Source organism: Leopardus geoffroyi, chromosome B2 (assembly GCF_018350155.1).
Source record: "Leopardus geoffroyi isolate Oge1 chromosome B2, O.geoffroyi_Oge1_pat1.0, whole genome shotgun sequence".
In the NCBI taxonomy this organism is placed as follows: domain Eukaryota; kingdom Metazoa; phylum Chordata; class Mammalia; order Carnivora; family Felidae; genus Leopardus; species Leopardus geoffroyi.
In genome coordinates, this window is record NC_059332.1 from 56,280,299 (window position 1) to 56,301,274 (window position 20,976).

General features: G+C 36.6%; 1 protein-coding gene across 18 annotated transcripts in view; it reads right to left on the reverse strand.

Moving 5' to 3' along the window:
- The window catches only part of KHDRBS2 (KH RNA binding domain containing, signal transduction associated 2), a 631,853-nt gene that overhangs the window by 328,975 nt on the left and 281,902 nt on the right, over window positions 1-20,976 (reverse strand). For all 18 annotated transcript variants that reach the window (XR_006717294.1, XR_006717303.1, XR_006717302.1 and 15 more), the window contains exon 4: window positions 1,033-1,179. Coding sequence is in view for 7 of the 18 variants with exons in the window: in XM_045498652.1 (XP_045354608.1) it covers window positions 1,033-1,179 (147 nt within the window). In the remaining 11 variants the exon portion in view is untranslated. The remainder of the gene's footprint in view (window positions 1-1,032; window positions 1,180-20,976) is intronic.

A 20,976-nucleotide genomic window follows, 5' to 3' on the forward strand; every position in this document is an offset into this window, starting at 1 on the left:
AGCATATAAATACATTATGTGGTTAGATATTGATGTTTTTACATTCTGAAATTCTGTTTTTCTTCTTCTCTTTTCCCATTCTCAAAATCACTGCCAATCAATGGATCTTACCCACCATTTCCTCTGAATTTATTGCTTACTTTAGAAATCTACAGTGTTCCTTCATTGAACAGATTAATCTTAGCTACTGTCTTCTTCCTCTGCCAAAGACTTCTGCCCAGGCACTCCAGAAAACTTTACTCAGCATTCTCTTCCAATTATCCTATTCCCAGCTCTAAGCCTGATGCCAAGATTTCTATTTGAATGACCTCTTCCTAGAATGCTAAATTGTCAACCTTTATAAAAGCTTCATTCATTTAACCTTCCTCTATTTCTTAGAAAATCAGTAGAGAATTCTATCCAATGTGCAACCCTGAATTTGCTGCCTTACTAAATGAATGCTCTCTGGTGTTCTCATAGAGCGCAATGAGTTTATTTTCCCAATTTTTGTTTGAAGTCAACAAATGTCTGGCTCTATTAATATTGATTATTTGACATGGTGTTTTATAATGAGTCAGCACCTGGCATAATGTCAGATAAGAATGCATTTGATATTTTCAAATAACATCATTGTCTTGTTACAAATATTACATATTTAATCTTTCCTGTCCCATTATACCTGCTTTCTCTATTAATTAAAAATTGCCAAGAATATATGTCAACTACCAAGTGATTAAGACACAAGAGAAAAGTATACAACTTCAATTATATATATATATATAATTATGTTAACTGTCTTATTCTTCATAACCATGAACTGGTGTATGGCATGTGATATACTGAGGACACTGTCAAACCATCATTATGTGATGACAACATGCCAGGTCCTACGCTGAGCATTTGTTGTATTCTATTTTTTTTTTTTACCTTCTTATCAACTCAACAAATAATTAGTTTGCAGTATGACTTTCTGTCTAGAAAGTCAGTGAATATCAAAGGCACATTTTAAAAAGCTTATGAGAAACAATTTTGCGAAAAAGGAAAGACACTTACAGGAACCAGGAATTTTTTAATCTCTTCCAGTGCATGACTCATTCGTGAATAAGCTTCCCCAGGTGGAGCAAACACTTCAATTAATACATGAAGTTCATCACTCAAGTGGGCATACTTGGCTTCCCCACTCTTCCTTAATTCTTCTTCCTGTGAAAGAGGTTATTTTTAGAAATACAAATCCACCCATTTCGCACTGATTTAACATTTACTTAGAATACGACAAAAGGGAATAATCTAAGCAAATTTTCTGTAAGTAGAAACCCTCTGAGAAATAAAAATCTGGTACATTTAAAGATTTTAAAATCATTTTTGAGTGTTTGAATGATTTTTTAAAAAAAGCTGGCATAATTATCATCTACAATAGATTTTAATCAGCTAAATGAAAATGCTAAGCCCCTGAAAAGAAGTTATAGAAATGCCATTAATTTTGCAGTGTACAACACTCAGTTGTGGAAGAAAAGGGTTATTTTTGTGTGTGACGAATAAAATTTTCAGAAAATAAACTAAAGATTATAACTGTTCTTTGAGAAAACCAGAACTTTCCAGCCAGTTTTTGAGAAGTGGTGAAAGGTTACTTGCTCACCATTAAAGTGTGGAAAACCAAGGTATATATCCCAGGCTATGTCCCCACTGGCCCAGATTGTCATCTAGCTTCATACTCACATCTTCTCAATCGTTTGCTGCTGCATTTTGGTCAATAGGAGTATATTAAAAGGATGGTGGTTAAGTACTATGTTGGCATTGATTCTGCATGAGCTATGTATCATCAGCTTAACCAACAACATATTTCTATTAGATCAGATTTTTTGTAGTACTGTACCCAAGCGATTATTGTATCCCGATTAATACAGCACAGGTTCAGAGCAAATCAGCACACAATTCCATATACTTTGCTAACGTGTGCCGGGTATTTGATGTGTATCATCTCTAATCTCACAATAACCTTACACATTATTCACAATTCAGATTAGGAAGCTGAGTTTAAAAGACCTTAAGCAGCTTCAGCAAACTTGGGATTCAAACCTGGCACCTTTTGCAACCAGATTTGTATTTTTCTAGGGTTTCAAGGAAGCAGAATTTCGGTTAAAATATGAACATAAATAATATTAATTATGTTTTACTTTTCTTGACTCCTATCCCCAATAAACTTGTAGTTGTTTCACTAAATATCTAATGATAAAAACTAAAAAGTAATTTTTAGCTTTACTTGGGGATTAATTAGAAAAGTAACATGGACAGACCTAAACTGGATAAATAAAGGCAAATTTGCTATTGATTTCCAATAAGTAACTGTATGACCCATGTTCATGTGCTTATCTGACTAGGAACTAACATCATTTCAGGGCTCCTGGGTGGCTCAGTTGGTGAAGCGCCCAGCTCTCGATTTCAGCTCAGGTCATGATCTCACCATTTGTAAGATCAAGTCCCAAGTCAGGCTCTGTGCTGACAGTGGGGAACCTGCTTGGGATTCTCTCTCTCCCTCCCTCTCTCTGCTGCTACTCCACTCATGCTCTCTCTCTTTCACAGTAAATAAAATACATTAAAAAAAATCTTAAAAAAAAAAAAAAAAAAGAAACTTCCATCATTTCAATACAGGGAAGCTCATGAAAGAGATGGGACAGTGTGCCTGCTTTTCTGTCCAGCCCCACCCACTCAAATCTAACAGTAACACCTTTCAGCCTAATAATCTACTCTCCAAGTGTCCCTGAGCACACTTTTTTTTTAATGTTTATTTTTGAGAGAGAGAGAGAGAGAGAATGAGCAGGGAAGGGACAGAGAGACAGGGAGACGGAGAATCCGAAGCAGGCTCTAGGCTCTGAGCTGTCAGCACAGAGCCTGATGGGGGCTCGAATTCACAAACCGTGAGATCATGACCTGAGCAGGTATCAAGAGTGCGACGCCTAACCCACTCAGCCACCCAGGAACCCCTCCTAAGCACACTTTCTATCTCTAACTAGGAGTTTTTACTTAAAGGGGTTTTCTTAGTGCCCATTTCTCAGTTTAGGGAGAAGTAGCGATTGCCTGAACAACTACACACTCATGGGGTATAGTACACATTTCTTTCCTCTTTGGATTCTGCTGGGAGGTAAGCTGCTCATTATCTCTGGGGTCAGCTTCATTTGTACCTAGGTATTGAGGTGGTTAAATCAGAGGATTCTTCATACTGCCCCTTTCTCCATACTTCCTAAGCTGATTTCCCACTGGGTATTAAGGACTACTTGTTAGCCACATTTAATACTAAGAGGTGTGGCATTCGTATATGAATTATAATATTTAAAAATTTTTAATGTTTATTTATTTTTGAGAGACATGGAGTGTGAGTAGTGGAAGGGCAGAAAGAGGGAGACACAGAATCTGAAGCAGACTCCAGGCTCTGAGCTGTCGGCACAGCTCAGAGATCATGACCTGAGCAGAAGTCAGACACCTAACTGACGAAGCCACCCAGGCACCCCAAAAATTATGATACTTATTTTCAAGGTTTTCAAATAAAGTGAGCCTAACTAGGTATCTCTGCAGTTGAGCCATTAGGCTGATGTTCACGAACAAAATGTAACTTACTATTAAAAAGCACATTTGCCTCTCACCTCCTCAATCACCCTTTATACAAGCAGATGAGGAAGCTGAGGTCCTTAGATATTAAGCAACTTCCTGGAGGTCAAGCATTAGGTTTCCAGGAGGGATCCAGTAAGGTAGGTGTTAGCAATGATAAAGACTTTAAAGGAGAAAAGTTAACACAGCAAAACCTATTGTGAGCTACTACTGGTTATTTTCAAAACTAAACTTTCTATCTTCCAGGTGTGTTATATTTGAACTCATGTATTAGGGTAACTATTTTTTGCTTAAAGTTTATTTATTTACTCTGGGAGAGAGAGAGAGAGAGAGAGAGAGAACAGGAGAGGGGCAGAGAGAGAGGGAAAGAGAGAATCCCAGGAAGTCCCCACACTGTCAGCACAGAGCTTGATCCCACAAACGGTGAGATTATGACCTGAGCTAAGATCAAGAGTTGGATGCTTAACGGACTGAGCCAAGGGTAACTTTTGATAGAGCAGAATTCCCCAAGCTTTAGTTTCTTTATCTGTGAGACTTATATAATAATAGTGAGGCCATAGGATTTTGTGACTTTTGAGAAAATTGAAGAACATCTGTACACTAAAAATGCTCCACCGGGGCGCCTGGGTGGCTCAGTCGGTTAAGCGTCCGACTTCGGCTCAGGTCACGATCTCGCAGTCCGTGAGTTGGAGCCCCGCGTCAGGCTCTGGCTGATGGCTCCGAGCCTGGAGCCTGCTTCCGATTCTGTGTCTCCCTCTCTCTCTTCCCCTCCCCCGTTCATGCCCTGTCTCTCTCTGTCCCAAAAATAAATAAACGTTAAAAAAAAAAATTAAAAATGCTCCACCAATTTATTTTAATAATGAATATTGTTTCTTATATTTTAAGTAGCATTTGAAATAATGTCTGACTGTTCCAACAGAGACCAAAGTAAACGTGACTTACACATGAAGAACAGTTATTTCTTTCTCAAGTAAGAGTCTAAGCTACAAGCAGCTAGAGGAATAGGTGGTTCATCTCTTCACTCATCCAGAGATCCTGGTTCCTCCTCTCTGAACTCAAGCAGCCCCTAACATGTTGCTCTCCTCTGTGCTGATGAAGAAGGCTGCCTATAATCACTTCTAAATTCCACTCCAGGGAAAAGAGAAAGAAAATGCAGACAGCAAAAATCTTATTCTCAAGGACATTTGCCAGACGTTTCATACGTCATTTCTGGTCACATTTCTTTGGGAAAAGTGTACTTACACCGTGGCCCTGGATGCTATGGAAGCTATAATTGTGGTTTCAGGCTGAGTAGCCTTGAGACTAAAATGTGAGGGTTCCATTTATGATGGAAATAAGTGAGAATGGATAGTGGATGACAACTAGCTGTCTCTGCATTCAGTCCTCATTCAGGGCTAGTTAAAATAACACTTATTTATTAAATCTAATCTTGGTGAATAGCTAGCCAATGTCTTCCAGAATGTTTAAATTTTATTTTCAAAAACAATACTATACCTCCAGTTGGATTTATAACATAAACCTCCAAGTTTCATTTGAATATGGGCAGACATCACAGCCATCCTGAATAACACAAGTGTCTAGAGACCGGTAAGTACATTTACAGTAATTTAATACAATCTCTTGAAGTATTTCTTAAACAAGAGTTCCAAATATATTTTGAAAAAAAGAAAAGTTTACCTTTGCAGTAAATTCATTATCTTATAAGTTGATTGTGAATGGGGCAGTGAGTAGTATTTTCATGTTTCTGCCCGATATCTTTTCCATGTTTTATAACAAAGAGCATTGTACCCTAGCAAGTTACACGAGATAGAACAGGGAACCAATAGCAAGAAGTGTAAAAAAAATAATATATATGTATATAAATAAAAAATTTTAAAAATTAAGAAATTAAAAATATTAGAAAAATCTTGAGTGTAAATTGACATATACTATTCCGAAGTTAACATTACAGAAGAGTGAATCTACATCTAATAAAAGCAAAGAAAAGGGCACAGGGAATAAATTAAAAGAATGCAAGATGCACACACTGGAAGGTGAATTGGCTTGACGTGATTCAGATTTCTGCTTAAAAGCCTGTGCACTCAGTTGATATTATTTAATCTTCTATGAAAAAGGTACATTTATTCCATTGAGGACATTTACTTTAACCACTGACCTTCAGAACATGGTTTGTGATGTTCAGCTATTACAAAGGTATCATGAGCTAATTATTTCAAGTACAATTATTAGTTGCTAAACATAAGAAATTCAAAACAAAGTCATTACAAATATCAAATCTAGTTTTACATATCCCCAAACATTCTATTCCCATGTTATACCCTAAGGTAAAATATAAGTAAAACATATCAGTTTTCACCAGTTATTTTATAGAGAATAGCGTGGCACGAAATAGAGTCTAATTTGAATTGCATTCATGTGTTTAATTGTTAAAAGGATTTTTAAGGAAACTTTCTCTTAGGAATTATCAATTGTGTTTTATCTTCCACAAAAGAATGCTTTTGACTGGGAAATAATTTGACAATTAGAAAATTTTCCTCTTAATTCAAAACAGCATGTTCACTGAAGAAAACTTGAAAAAAATCCCCAAAGTACAAATATTTTAAAAGATATCAACAACCACACAATTTTTTTTTTATTTTATTTTTTTTAATTTTTTTTTTCAACGTTTATTTATTTTTTGGGACAGAGAGAGACAGAGCATGAACGGGGGAGGGGCAGAGAGAGAGGGAGACACAGAATCGGAAACAGGCTCCAGGCTCTGAGCCATCAGCCCAGAGCCCGACGCGGGGCTCGAACTCCCGGACCGCGAGATCGTGACCTGGCTGAAGTCGGACGCTTAACCAACTGCGCCACCCAGGCGCCCCAACAACCACACAATTTAAGATAGACTATTAGTATTTTCAGTGTTTCCTCAAGTATCTCTATACAAGAATAGTAATGGAATTGAAGTCATAATTTTAATATTGCTTCTTAGGTCACGCGTATGCAAAGTACCTTCCATAGATTATCTAATTCTGTACGCACAACTTTACTTTATGCTACATAACGTTATTTGCTTCATTTTACTGATGAGGAGACTGATAGAAATATGTCCAGAGTTACACAGACTATAAATCATGGGGTTGGATTAGAATCCAGGTAATTTCATATCAAAGGTCAAGTTCCTAATCACTACAGGTATGTACTGGTATAGGTATGTTCAATGTAAGTAAACATTTTATACATCCAGATATTCCCATGGATATGTCTGTCTAATTTTGGGAATATCATGGCCAGTGGTCTCCCAGCAATTTCCTGGTATTAAGTCCCATGTCCAGGGTATCCTATGGCAGATTACAGGTCCTTATACACCAAGCACATCTGCCATGAATTTCTTCTTCCCTCTCCCAAAAGGTGTTGATTCCTTAGTAGCTGTATGTATGTAATAGGTGAAACCATTATTTTCAAGGTTCTCAGTACTCAGCCCCTACTTTATGAATGACTTACCTAAAAATTGCTAGTGTTCCTGCACCAACCACACTGTTTATAACTAACCCTCTGTTTGCAACCATCAGTTCCAAACAAGGCATTCACCCAAAGTTTTTAAGATTGAGCTCATATTAGTTCATACAACTTCTCATGGATATTCATATTGTATTCCTAAGACAAATGTACCTCATGAAGCATCATTCTCTATTTTCCTGCATAGCTTGTCCAATAGCAGGGGCAGGGTGGTTAGGACCCTCTGTACCCACATTATTGTCTGGAATAAGGACTTAAGTCAGCTTACAAGTGGATATATCATGTTGGCTAATGAAAAATTCCCCCAAATAGGACACAGAATCAGATGTCCCCTTGTGTTGTGGTCCTAAGTCCAGCCACTTGATCCCTGGATTTGCCAACTGTCAATTTTATTTATTTATTTATTTATTTATTTATTTATTTATTTATTTATTTATTTTTCAGTTATTTTTGAGTTATTTATTTATTTATTTTGAGAAAGTGAGGGCATGAATAGGGGAGGGGCAGAGAGAGACAGAGATAGAGAAAGAGAGAGAGAGAGAGAGAGAGAGAGAGAGAATCCTAAGCAGGCTCCATGCTGTGAGAGCAGAGCCCAATGCACTCACATTGGGTGCCCTGCCAATTGTCAATTTTAATGTAAAACTTAAAATTTCTTAAAATAATCTAAAATATCCACTCTTAAAATTATTTATCGGTGGCATAGACTTATTTGAAATAGCAGAGGGGTAAAAAGCAAAGAGGTCACATTGATAATCTCATTATGGACAACTCAAAAAATCCTCATTGTCACAAGTTCCTTTCCTGCTTCATTACACAGTTCCAATTTTTTCTTTGTTGTCTCTAATGTTTGTATTATTCTTTCTTCCCACGTGGAATTTCCTAGGAAATTTCAAATTATTTTCACCCCTATTAACCAGAGTAATTTAGTTAGTGACTGCTAATTTCCAACTGTACATGTCCAACTTATTATGGAGCTCAATGACATAAAGGGCATATCAGTTAATTGACCCTACTCTCTTTAGAAGTCACCGTGGTGATCATCATATGCTACTTGGAATGACCCTTTGGAATCTCTCTTTCTCTCTCTCTCTCTCTCTCTCTCTCTCTCTCTCTCACACACACACACACACACACACACACACACGAGACTCTAGTGAAAGAAAATGTTTCCATTTTGTTAAACTAAGAAGTATTCACCTACTTTGGGCAATTAAAAAAGTATGTTATAAATTGCTCACAACATGAGGTAGACCATGTAATCCTCCGCTATGGTACTCCAGAATTTGGGTTATTTTGTCCCCTGGTATCTCCTGAAAGGCATCCCATTACCAACAGCACCAGCAGAGAGAACACCTGAGTAACTGAGTTGATGTACTATCCATCATTTTTTAAACTATGTGTTCATCTAGATGTATATATGTGGTATCACATATATGTTATATATATGTTATATTGTTTCTCTTAAATATTTAGTCACATTTGAAGTAGTCTTTAGTCTCAACCACATAACTGACTCAACGGATTTGCCAAATATTTATTCCCCCATAAAATAGTGAAGCTAATGTCTATAATAATCTGCCTGCTTTCCAAGTTTTATAAACCATGAATCAGTGGTATTTGTTCCCAAACTTGTTTATACCTGCTGTATTTGTCATTGTTATTGTAATTTACATTTTTATTCTTCCTTTCTACTTTTAAAAAATTATCGAATAACTTTCAAATCAAAAACATGTAGGTAAAGAGAGATTTTACCGTTTTATAAATGCTTTCATAGTTACGTGAACTTACTTATGATTTTTGTACGATATTTTGTTCCTAGATCAATTACAGCATCTTCATTATATTTCACAATTTATCTTTATATATATCTGTTTCATCATTTTCTCACCTCCCAAATTACCCTTCATATATAAGTGTATCTGATAGAACCTGAGGAAGATACTCAATAAATTCTCATTGAATGAATTACTTAAGGGTGAAAATCATGCTGCATTTTTCTTCTGTCATCAAACCATATCTTTACTGCTCAGGCTAAGGTTTTCTTTAAGCGCTCAACCATTTATTGTCCTGAGACCTTGGAATGTAGTAATCTATCTTTACTAACATGACTATTTTCGGCTTAGGAGAACTATCTCCAAATTATTATTACATTCAATGTCTCCTATTAATGAACAATGTATAGATCATATATGTATATTCAATGATAATTTATTATGTAAGCAAATGATTTTGCAATTGCAGTTTATACCACATCAAGTATTTGTTCTGTTATTACAAGCACATAGTCTGGGTAAGTAAACAAAATAGAAGTTTATAACTCAAAAGAGTATTGTGGTGTTAGTCACAAACAAGTTAGAATAAGCAAACTTATTTACAACAGCCCCTCCTATCTAGTCCCTCCTATGGCTTGCTACCTTACTGTATAATGGGATTGGCAATTAGGTTGGTTTTTACTAGGCTACTCCAATTTCAGGAGAATCAAATAGCTGTATAAGTACAGTGCTTACTCTTTGCTCTCTAAGGAATGAAGCTTAGCAAGTTTTAGAGTCCATAGAGAAGATTCCAATGATAAAAACTTTACAGTAATATTTTATCGACAATTGCTTCCATCTTAGAGACTGAAATACATTTTTGTATTGTTTTCTATGTATAAGAACAAATATTTTCAAAAATACTATGAACAAATACCAAGCACTGTTTTTCTGTAGACACTTTTATGTAGCCCTAGGTCCAAGAAAGCGCATGGGACCAAGACTTAGAAGGTGTTGAGTATAACATCTCTTCTAGCCATGGCTCCTCCACCAACTGCAAATTTTAGCAGGTATTTTGCTCTTGTGGCTTCCTTCATATGTAAAAGAAGAAAAAGTTACTAGAGAAAAAAATTTCAAATTGTGCTCTATGCAGCTCTGAGGGTTGACCTCCTTGCTGCAAAATGATTCTCCTCTATGCCACTCAACCATATCAACCAAATTTAGACCTGTTTATGTATAAAAGTTCTGGGTAAGAGAATATTCCACAAGCTCACTAAACAGAAGACAATAGACAACATTAGATATGATGATGTCTAAGGTTTCTCATAGTTTTAAAGTTTCATGACTCACCATGTGACTTTCCTTCACAGCTATCCTCATTCTGCTACTTAAGACATTAGTAGTAGAAAATACTACTTTCCAAATAGAGTATCTTCTAAGATACACTACTAGGAAAATTCAAAACGGAAACAATTCATGTTACTCTTTCAGTATCTACAATGAAGCTGCTCCTGTGTATTTTATACACATTATGTCATTTAATCCTCATAGAACCCCTTGAGGTAGGTAATGGAAGCAGCAGAATGTAATGAAAAGTTAAAAAAAAAAAGAATTCTGGAGTCAGAATGACCTAAATTTAAACTAACGGCTCTGATATTTATTATCTGTAGTATAATAGAAAAGTACTAAATTTTTTTTGAGATTTAGTTTCTTCATCTACAAAACAAGTAAACTCAAGGTCTCTCATGTACAGTGTCGGGCATACTAAAAACCCTCAGAAAAAGTTAAAGGTTTTCTCTCAGAGGAGCTAAGAAACTTGGTTGCAATTATTCAAATATAAGAGATTCGAATTTAGTCTGCCTGACTATAAAGTGCACTCTTATGTTAATGGTTGTTTTTTTATGAGCATTAAATTCATTTGAAAGAATGTAATTATAAAAGTTTCAAATTAACTGTTGCCTCGATGTAAGCAAGAGTGCATCCATTCAATGCTGGTTTACTTATTATTAAGTTAATTTAAATGTATAACTTTAAGAGAATGTATATTTGAAAATTACTCTAGGCCAAAGAGCTCACGTGTTTTAGAAAGATAAGGAAAAATTAACTTCACCACATGTAATTCCTTGAATTTTAACTTTCAAATGAACCACAAATGTATTGTCTACAGTATGTCACATGGACCGTATAACATCGAAAGGCCACATATCATGATACTTAACAGCTCATGATGGCCAGGGTTAAAATCCCAGCTCTTTCAATTAATGGTGCAAAACTTGGGCAAGTGACCTTACTAATTCAGCCTTTGAATTCCTCACCTGTAAAATGATGATAGTAATAACATAGTAGGCACTAATTAAATATGACTATTGCTAAATACTATTATGCTAAATACCCAGGATTCAAAACAATATTCAAACATATATAAATCGAAAGAGTTAGTGTATCCAAAAATCCCAATTATTCTTTCAGAAGTAGTTCTGTCAGTGACAGGAATTTTTAAAAAGTTGAAAACATATAATATAGAGTACATTCAAGTTTTACACTGTGGTTTTTACATTAGCAATTATTTTTGTCATATTTTATCCTCAGAGTTATAATTTACTAGAGTGCTTTTTGCAGGCTTTTTCTTAATGCCCCAGGGAACTTTCTTTTAACATAAATCTTCAGGAATAAATAAGCCTATTGTCTGCACAGCTTTCTCCATCAAGAAGTTCACATAAACACACATTTATTATTTATACCTTGGTCTGAAGGGGATTTGTCTGAATTGTCAATTTAAAAGCAATTTTAAATACACATATGTGGAAATTCTTTTATGCTACTACAAATTAGTTGTCCAAAATTTATCCACACAAAGGGTTTTTGTACAAATGGAGATACATAAATACATGATAGAGAAGCAATGGTTTGATCCTCAAGCACACCCCTCAGGCTTTTATTGCCTTCATTTACAAATTCCGGCCCTCTTGAATTGATAGTGGCAAGAATTATTACAGATTATAGCTATCCATACTCCAAACTGTCAACTATGGGAAAGGAATCTGTTCTCTGCTAACACCATCTAGATTCATGAAGAGTGAAGAACCAGAAACATTGATGGACCCAAGGATGGTATTCTTTTCAAGTAGGTCAGGATTTTAAAAGGACAGAAGTGGATAGTGCCAGAATATTCCCTATGCTTGAGTTTGGTAGTTGAGGGTTTATTAGAGAGTATGAATCTCAAATCAGGACAATCGAATCATACATTCTATGTTACAACAAGAATGGTCTAGCTTCTCAAACTATGAAAGTGTGCTATTTGAAACAGTGAAAAGAGTGTCTAGACACAATAAAAGACCTACTTCACTATTCAAGGAAAATAAAGCAATCAAGCTTGACCAAATGGAACCTATAAGGTTAACAGGTTGTCCTGAATTAACACAAGAAAGGGTGGCTTGTGTCCCTGTATTTTATTTAAAAGTCATTTGCTTATGGGGAATCTGGATGGCTCAGTGGGTCAAGCGTCCAACTCTTGATTTCTGCTCAGGTCATGATCTCACAGTTCATGGGACTGAACCCCACATTGGGCTCTGCACTGACAGCGTGGAGCCCGCTTGGGATTCTCTCTTTCCCTCTCTCTCTCTCTGCCCCTCTGCTGCTGTCTCTCTCTCTCTCTTTCAAAATAAATAAATAAAAATTTTTAAAAATTAAAAAAAAATCATTTGCTTAGTAATTAAGGTACTCACAAACATTTGTTTTGTGGGAATAGAACAATCTGGGAATACAATTATGTAAATATGCTTCTTTAGACTCTTTTCCAAATTCAACTGGATATAAATGGGCTCCATTCAGGTTCAGAGGAATTGTTCAGGGGATGTGAAAGCACTTGTAGAACAGTGTTGGAGCCCAGTGGTGAGACAGAAAGAGGGAATGGATCCTCGGAAGTGTCTGTACTCAGAGATCTGAGCACTTTGAGGACATGGCAGAGTACTGGTTCTGCTTGACCTCAGAAGCTGAGAAGAAACCAAAAAGTAGGCTAGGCATGCCTTGCCTTTGAGGCCAAGAGAAACCAGGAAAACCAGGGACCAGAAGCCCACTAAGGTGGAAATCCCTCTGTCTTCCACTCAGTGTTTAAAGGACTTTATCACTAATCAATTTCAACAACCCTATCTAAGCTGACAATTAAAAGTAGCATACAATACTAGCACCCATAGTCAAGAAAATCAAGCAGAACATCTCAACATATGCTATTTGAACATAAGCCAATTGGACTTGTAGGAAGAGAAACATGAACACTTGAATAAACACATTTTAGGAAGCAGTGAAGGAGAAAAAAATGCAGACACAAAAATTGTATGGTTTTAAAAAATGTGACTTCTAAGGTAAGAACAAACACAAATTAAAAGGAAGAGGCTTTTAAGAGGCTTACTTCGCCCTGTTGGTAATTGATTTCCTTCCCTCCTTTTTCTCAAAGCACTTACTTTAGAAAACTTGTAATTGTAGGTAGGTCTTCCTCTCTTTGAAATGTACAAAGATCCTTTTGAAGCTAGATAGGCCTATTGTTAACTTTATTACCTAGAAATATACATCTCAAGGACTTGGAAGCCATTTCTTTGAAACATAAACATCATGATAGATAACACTCCTATTTCCCAGTTTCTGTGGGAGGCAGAAGCCTAACTTTGGTGGGTCCTTGCTCCAAGGTGCAAAACAACCTCTCATCATAAAAATATAGTAAGTCTGTTGTTCCCTGGGATGAAGCCAATTGGCTAACACTAATCACCCCAATAACCAGGTAAAAGGATGAATTCTGCGACAAATGGTGCTGTCAAGTCTTCTTATTGAGGATGAGTTACTGTTTATGTTGTGAACAAGTATGTAATGGGTTGTATCTGCCTGGATGCATAAAAGAGTGAGATTCCTTTCTATGTTTGCAAGCTCTTAGGGAATTGCCTGTGATGCCCATCACATTCTGGCTTAATGCTTATTCAATAATAAAAGTGTTTTCTTTACTACTTTTGCGGAAAGGATTTCTGGGCTGGGAAATTTTGTTTTAATTATATTTCCCCAATGAAGAAGTGAAAACAGCTAGTGAATTGGGTAAGGGGATCTCAGCAAAGCCATCTTTACCCTGATAGATATTGCCAGAATTGCTTCCAAGCCTCGTGATGCTGAAAGGGCAAGTCGTCACTGCCAACCCATAACAGAAAAGCAAATACTAATGAGTCCAAGCTGGCAGGGAGCAATAGGCCAGATGCCTGGTTCTGAAAGAAAATTTAGAGGTGGCATATCAATTTTGGGAAGGACATCTTGCACAACCAGACACGTTTGTAGAGGACACAACAAGGAGATGCCAAAACAGCTTTGACCGAGCGTGCTGGAGTGACTAGAGACAGAGAAGAGAAAACAAGAACCACAGCAGAAAGGCCACAAAAGCTGCTGAAGAAGTTCCTGCGGAGTTGTAGAGACGCTGCCCACTGGAAATGCAATGGCAGCAGACAGATCAATTTGGCCTTTGAAGATATGATATGGAAGACTTTACTTTGAACAAATGCATTATACTGTTCATCAAGCAACCAGACTGAGAAGCAAACATCATTAGGACCCATAAAGTGGCTAACCACTGACTAGAATATACCTGGTATCAGTGTGAAAGGGCATCCAAATTTACAGCATAAATTCAAGGTCAATAAATGCCATAAGAGAAGAATATTTATTGTTGCCACTTTTAGCTTTCTGAAAAAAAGGGTTTCCGGATCATATTAGTTCCTGCTTACAACTCTCTACCAATACACTATTTACCTAAAATGCAACAATTTCAACATGGCATTGCAGACCTTTTTAATCTGGCACTGGTTTAGCTCATTAGTTACCTCTTCTGCCATCCCCTTTGCAGACACTATTCTCCAATCACTAAAAAATCCTCACCTTTCTCTGAAATCATCATCCTCTTTCAAATCCCTGTGTTTCTTTGTTTTTCTTGCAAGGTTCAGATCACATATATTTATCTAGACTTCACACAGCCAGCAATGCAGAAACAATTGCTCCATAGAATCTTAACAGTAACATCTTCTCAATAATATTATATCATAAATATTTGGAATTGTATTATTAATATTGATTGAATCCTCCATCAGGATATTTGGTTCCATGGATCCATTTAAACATGGAGTATGTTTTTCTATAGGCATCTTGTGTGTGTGTGTGTGTGTGTGTGTGTGTGTGTGTGTGGGCGGAGTGCGTGTGAGAGACGGGAGGGGTGCAGGTGGATGAGGAAAGCATATACTTAAGTGATGTTTCTTAGAGCCTATCTAAATGTTAATAAGATGTATAATGTCTATATACTTTTGTGTTAATTGTTCTAATCAAATGAACACTTAAGCTTTGTTACACAGATAATAAATACTTCCCAGGGGGAATGGGAGACAGGAATTTGACCTCTTGGATATTGCAGTATCTTATTACATAATCATTTTCTCTTTCTATCCTTCACTCTGTCTTAGCAAAAATATATTTGATAATGTCTCAGAGCAAAGTGGTAGTAAGTAAATGCTAATTTTATACATATATTTTTTCCCGAAGAATTCATCTCTGCTTTGTTTTTACAGACTTACAGAATGTTCTGTCAGTGCTACAAAATACAAATCCCAAACCAGAGACACCCAAAACATGTAAGCATTAGAGCACATGGAAAGAGGGCTGTAGTGCCCTTTTTTTTTTTTTTTTTTAATTTTTTTTTTTCAACGTTTATTTATTTTTGGGACAGAGAGAGACAGAGCATGAACGGGGGAGGGGCAGAGAGAGAGGGAGACACAGAATCGGAAACAGGCTCCAGGCTCTGAGCCATCAGCCCAGAGCCTGACGCGGGGCTCGAACTCCCGGACCGCGAGATCGTGACCTGGCTGAAGTCGGACGCTTAACCGACTGAGCCACCCAGGCGCCCCATTGTAGTGCCCTTCTATAACTAACTTTCAAGCACCATTGTTTACCATCAATCTGAAACTGAATGTGTAAAACCGGAGGTACTACAAAATTTCTCTTGTGTATGGAAAGCCCTTTTGCAATTTTGTTTTCTTACAATCTGTGAAATCACTTTTTTGGATAAAGTATTCAGAAGGAGGAGCTATGGACCCAGACTCGGGCTCCTCATGACACTTTATATTTGCTGGTGCGTATCTTGCCTCATATCACCCAGAAAAGATCTTTCTAAGAGAGGAACTTCTCCCTCACCAACACTGACAACAAGTGTTCTTTTCATGCTATTATCTAAAAATCTTTCCATCATCACCTACCTATGTTTAAATGAGGTTTAGACTCATTCTTTTCTTTTTGTTTCAATGTTTACTTATTTTTGAGAGAGAGAGAGACTGAGTATGAGTGGGGAAGGAACAGGGAGACACAGAATCTGAAGTAGGTTCTAGGCTCCAAGCTATCAGCAAAGAGCCAGACGTGGGGCTCAAAGTCACGAACCATGAGATCATGACCTAGGCTGAAGTCAGACGCTTAACAACCGAACCACCCAGGCGCCCCTAAACTCACTCTTTTATTTTTTTAACCTCAGTGTTTTTCAGATGTTTTTAACAAACATCTTTGGATGCTGAGTAAACGGAAGGGAAAAGGAGAATCATTGTAAGGAACTAGGGTTTGTCCCATACCACTGATAAGATACCGTATATCAAAAAAAAAAAAAAAAAATACTAGAGTTTGCAAAGTTTTAATCCAGTCTTTTCTCAGGTTAGCCCCCTCCCTGCCATTGCTAGCCCAACAGCAAATGTGTCTGTAACAGTAGCAGTCAGCAATGACAGATATGTCTAGAGAACATAAGTCAAAAAGAGAAGGTCTATGACTGCCCTCCACTTTTCCACCACAAAAAAAAACATATACAGTAAAACCTCAGTTTGAGAGCATAATTCATTCTGGAAACATACTTATAATCCAAAACACTCGTATACTGAAGCGAATTTCAGGAACCATTGGCACAATTGTGATCATGTGACGTTCAGCATCACATACTACTTCTATTGCAAGACACTGCTTGTTTATCAAGTTAAAATTTATTAGAAATGTTTGCTCATCTTATGGAACACTCATAGAACTAGTTACTCACAATCCAGGGTTTTACTGCACATTATTTTTTGAAGTGAGGGTATATATTCAACTGTTTTGCCTTGGTGCTAACGTTGTTACTTAAGACTCAGCCAAAAACAGAATAAAAGAACATGTACTGACTATCCACAATGTTCTGGAATTATACTAGCATTTTTCTTACTTATGATATATTTGTATCTCACAATAGGTTAACATTATCTGCATTTTGACTTTTAAGGAAACAAAGCATTCTTTGAATAAACCAGACAAAATTTTAGAATATGAACTGACTCAAACATGTGGCTCAATGATAACTATTAAGCCCATATTGATAATCATATCTTATCCTATAGCATAAAAATAAGTAAGACAGGCCTGAGGCTGTATTCTGACCTGCAGGATGTTTTGCTGTTTATCTCAATGTTAGCTACTGGAAGAACTAGTTGGCGGGAAGTCCATGCCCTTTAAAAAAAAAAGGTACTCTTCTTAGTGTGCTAAAAGAGAGTTACTGGATATGTTTCAAGGCCCTCCTCTCAGTGGTCATAGGAATATTAAAAAGACCTTCTAATAAGGAATTCTAACAAGACCTTAACTTTCAAGCATTCTTAATTCTGCAAAGAGGAGTTTTCCAAAGGTATACCTGTCCCCATCTTAAAGACCCTGTTTGGGATGAGGGATTGACAGTGATTTACTTTTATTCCAGAGGCTACCTCTGGTCAAAGGAAATCTATTAATTCTCCTTTTGAAACAAACAGATTTTTTTCTGAAAAATAGGTATCTGGAAAGGCTGCATTGATGGTTGTGTTCTAAGTAATTACAAACATATATGTTGATTTAACTAATAAACATTTAAGATGCATTTTCATGTGAAGGCACTGTGCTATATAAGTTTGGGGAGTAAATCCTGATCTTAGAGAGCTCATTGTTTACATGGACAGATAAAGCATTTGTACAAAATAAATTCTTGTAAGTGACAGAAGTCAGAAGAAAAGTTATGCAAGTTTATTATTGGGCATACATATTCATTCAGCAATATTTACTGAGCCTCTCTGCTGTGGGAGCATAATTAAAATGTAGGGACACAGCAGCAACTGAGGCCAGTCTGCTTACATTTTAGTGGGAGAAGTCAAATAATAAAGGGATATGATTATATATATGCACATACATATATACACACATATATATTGTATATTATATACACACACATATTGCATTATGTATTTTATATATATATATATATATATATTAAATTATAATTGTAATAAATTAAACAAAAGACAAGGGTTGGAGAACCAGATGGACAGAGTATTATTTGGATAAGGTGGTCAAGGGGCTTCTCTGAGCTTAGTGCTGAGTAATGAGAAGGTGCTTATCTACACAAAGCCAAAGGAAGAGTGGGTAGGTGGGAGAGGTATTGTGGGGAAATTAAAGATAAGAGAAAATGTCTTTAGGCAGGAAAATTTTGTCATGTGTGAGGAACAGAGAAAAAAAAAAGCCAGTGTGGCTTGCTCATAGAGAATAAAGTGGAGGCAAATGAGACGTGAAATGGAATATGTAGACAACTATTATAGGGCTTTGTAGATCATGGTAAAAACTTTAAAACTGGGAGAGATGTTTTTGAAGTGCATATGTGTTGTCTCTTTGGGTGAGGGGAGGGACTGTCCTTGAATTGCGTGAAAGTAGTCCAACATAATGCAAAAGGTACAATTAACTGAGATGATTACAATGGTAACAATTATTCAGTTTTCAAGGGAAAAAAAACACTAATATAATATTTCAGAACACTAGAAGAAAAGTACTTCAAACTAAAGTGACTTTTTGCTTTACATTTCAACACATAAGGTCTACTTTCATAGTCTACAAAGTATTAAGGAAGAGGTCATTGGTTCAGCTAGAATTTAAGGATGACTGAGATTTGCAAATGATGAGGGAGTAGGTTAAGAAGAAAGAATCTCATGACTATAATATGTTTGCCTTGGGAGAAACCATGTTTATACCATTGTCTTTGCCCAATAATTAATAGTACCTCCTTTCATCTCAAATGTGGTCAGGTTTGGACACTAAATTAGATGGTCAGCCTTAATCAGCAGCAAGGGCATGGAGGCAGAAAACCATGCACTTGTGTCAGGAACAGCAAAAGCTCCTGCCAAGTGTCACTGGGCAGGTATGCATGGAGTGCAACATGATCTAATGTTGAAGAGTTAGGCTGAATCTGAGCATAGAGGTCCTGTGATCCCTACTGGGGAGTTGGACTTTAATGCTCTACCCTACAGAAGGATACCTGGAGATATGCAAGGAGGGTGAAGTTAATTAGTACCACAATTCAAAGGAAGAAAATCAGCAATGTATGAAAAACTGTATCTGTCTCATTTTCAGTTGACTCACCACCTTTTTCCCTGCCAATTACCTATCTAAATGCCTTAAATCCATGTCTTTCAAATTCACATATTATTTGGGGCTTTAGCAATTACTTCATTTTATTTTTTATATTATTTTTATTTATTTACTCACTTATTTTTTAAGTAGGCTCTGTGTGCAGCATGGAGTCTAACACAGGGTTTGAACTCATGACGCTGAGATGAAGACCTGAGATCATGACTTGAGTTGAGATCAAGAGTTGGACACTTAACAGACTAAGCCACCCATGCCCCCTATTATTTGCTCTGCTTTATTTGATTTATTTTATTTTATTTTATTTTATTTTTAAGTTTATTTTATTTTATTTTGGTGAGGGGAGAGAGACAGAACACTAGCAGGGTAGGGGCAGAAAGAGAGGGAGAGAGAGAGAATCCCAAGTAGTCTCTGCACTGTCAGTTCAGAGCCTGATGTGGAGCTCAAACTCACGAACCCTGAGATCAGGACTTGAGCCTAAGCCAAGAGTGGAATGAACCACCCAGGCACTCCTAACTGCTTCATTTTAAACACAAAGCTACTGTTTGTGGGCACTCAGATGGCTCAGTCACTGAAGCATCCAACTCTTGATTTCCCCTCAGGTCATGATATCACCTGGGTTGTGAATTCAAGCCTGGCATCAGGCTAACTCAGGCTAACAATGCAAAGCCTGCCTGGGGCTCTCTGTCTCTCCCTCTATCTCTGCTCCTCTCTCTCTCTCTCTCTTGCAAAATAAAACAATAAACTTAAAAAAAAAAAAAACTATTGTTTGTGAAAGGAACATTAGTCTATAAAGACTTCCATCAAGGCACACTAGCTTAAGATATTATAGGTAGCCTAATAATATTAGTTAAAAAAGGAAAGGACACCAAGCAATTGAGCACAAGTATATTTTTTTTCTGGGGAAATGACACCTCAATTGGCTATGTAAACAGTTTTTTTAAAAAACACTTTTAAAAGCAATATTATCATGTTTAATCTGCTTACAGGACAGATGTTAAAAATGTATTAATGCTTTATTAAATGGCATGTGTGATTTGGGGTGAAATTTTCAATTAGACATTCAGAAAGTTCTGTGTCACAAACAATTTACATGAAAATGAAAATGATCTGCTAAGGAAAGCTTTTAGATGACCCCAAAATTGACTAATGAAGATAGTGATGTCAAGACTATGATAAAAGTACTATATATATAAAATGAGTAGGAAAAATCACTAAATATATCTCTGTATCCAATTTAGTTTTATAAGTGTATATTTTGTTATTATATCTCTTTTCCTAAATGTTTTTATAATCAAGGTTGCTAAAAATCTCCACCACCAACCCTTGGCTTCTTATTAGAAAACCATTCTCTCTATATTTTGAATTGTAGGAGTGTCTGGGTGGCTCAGTCAGTTAAGCAACTGACTCTTGATTTTGGTTCAGGTCATGAATTCGCTGTCCATGAGTTCAAGCCCCATGTTGGGCCCTCCAATGGCAGTGTGGAACCTGCTAGGGATTCTCTCTCTCCCTCTCTCTCTGAGCCTCCCCTGCTTGTATTCTGTCTCTCTGTCTCAAAATAAATAAATAAACAATATTTTTTTAAAAAAATGTATATTTTGAATTGTATTACATCAAAGAATGGTTGGTAGACCACAAAATGGAAATATTTTCCCTTTGAGAAAGTAACTTACTCCAATCCAAA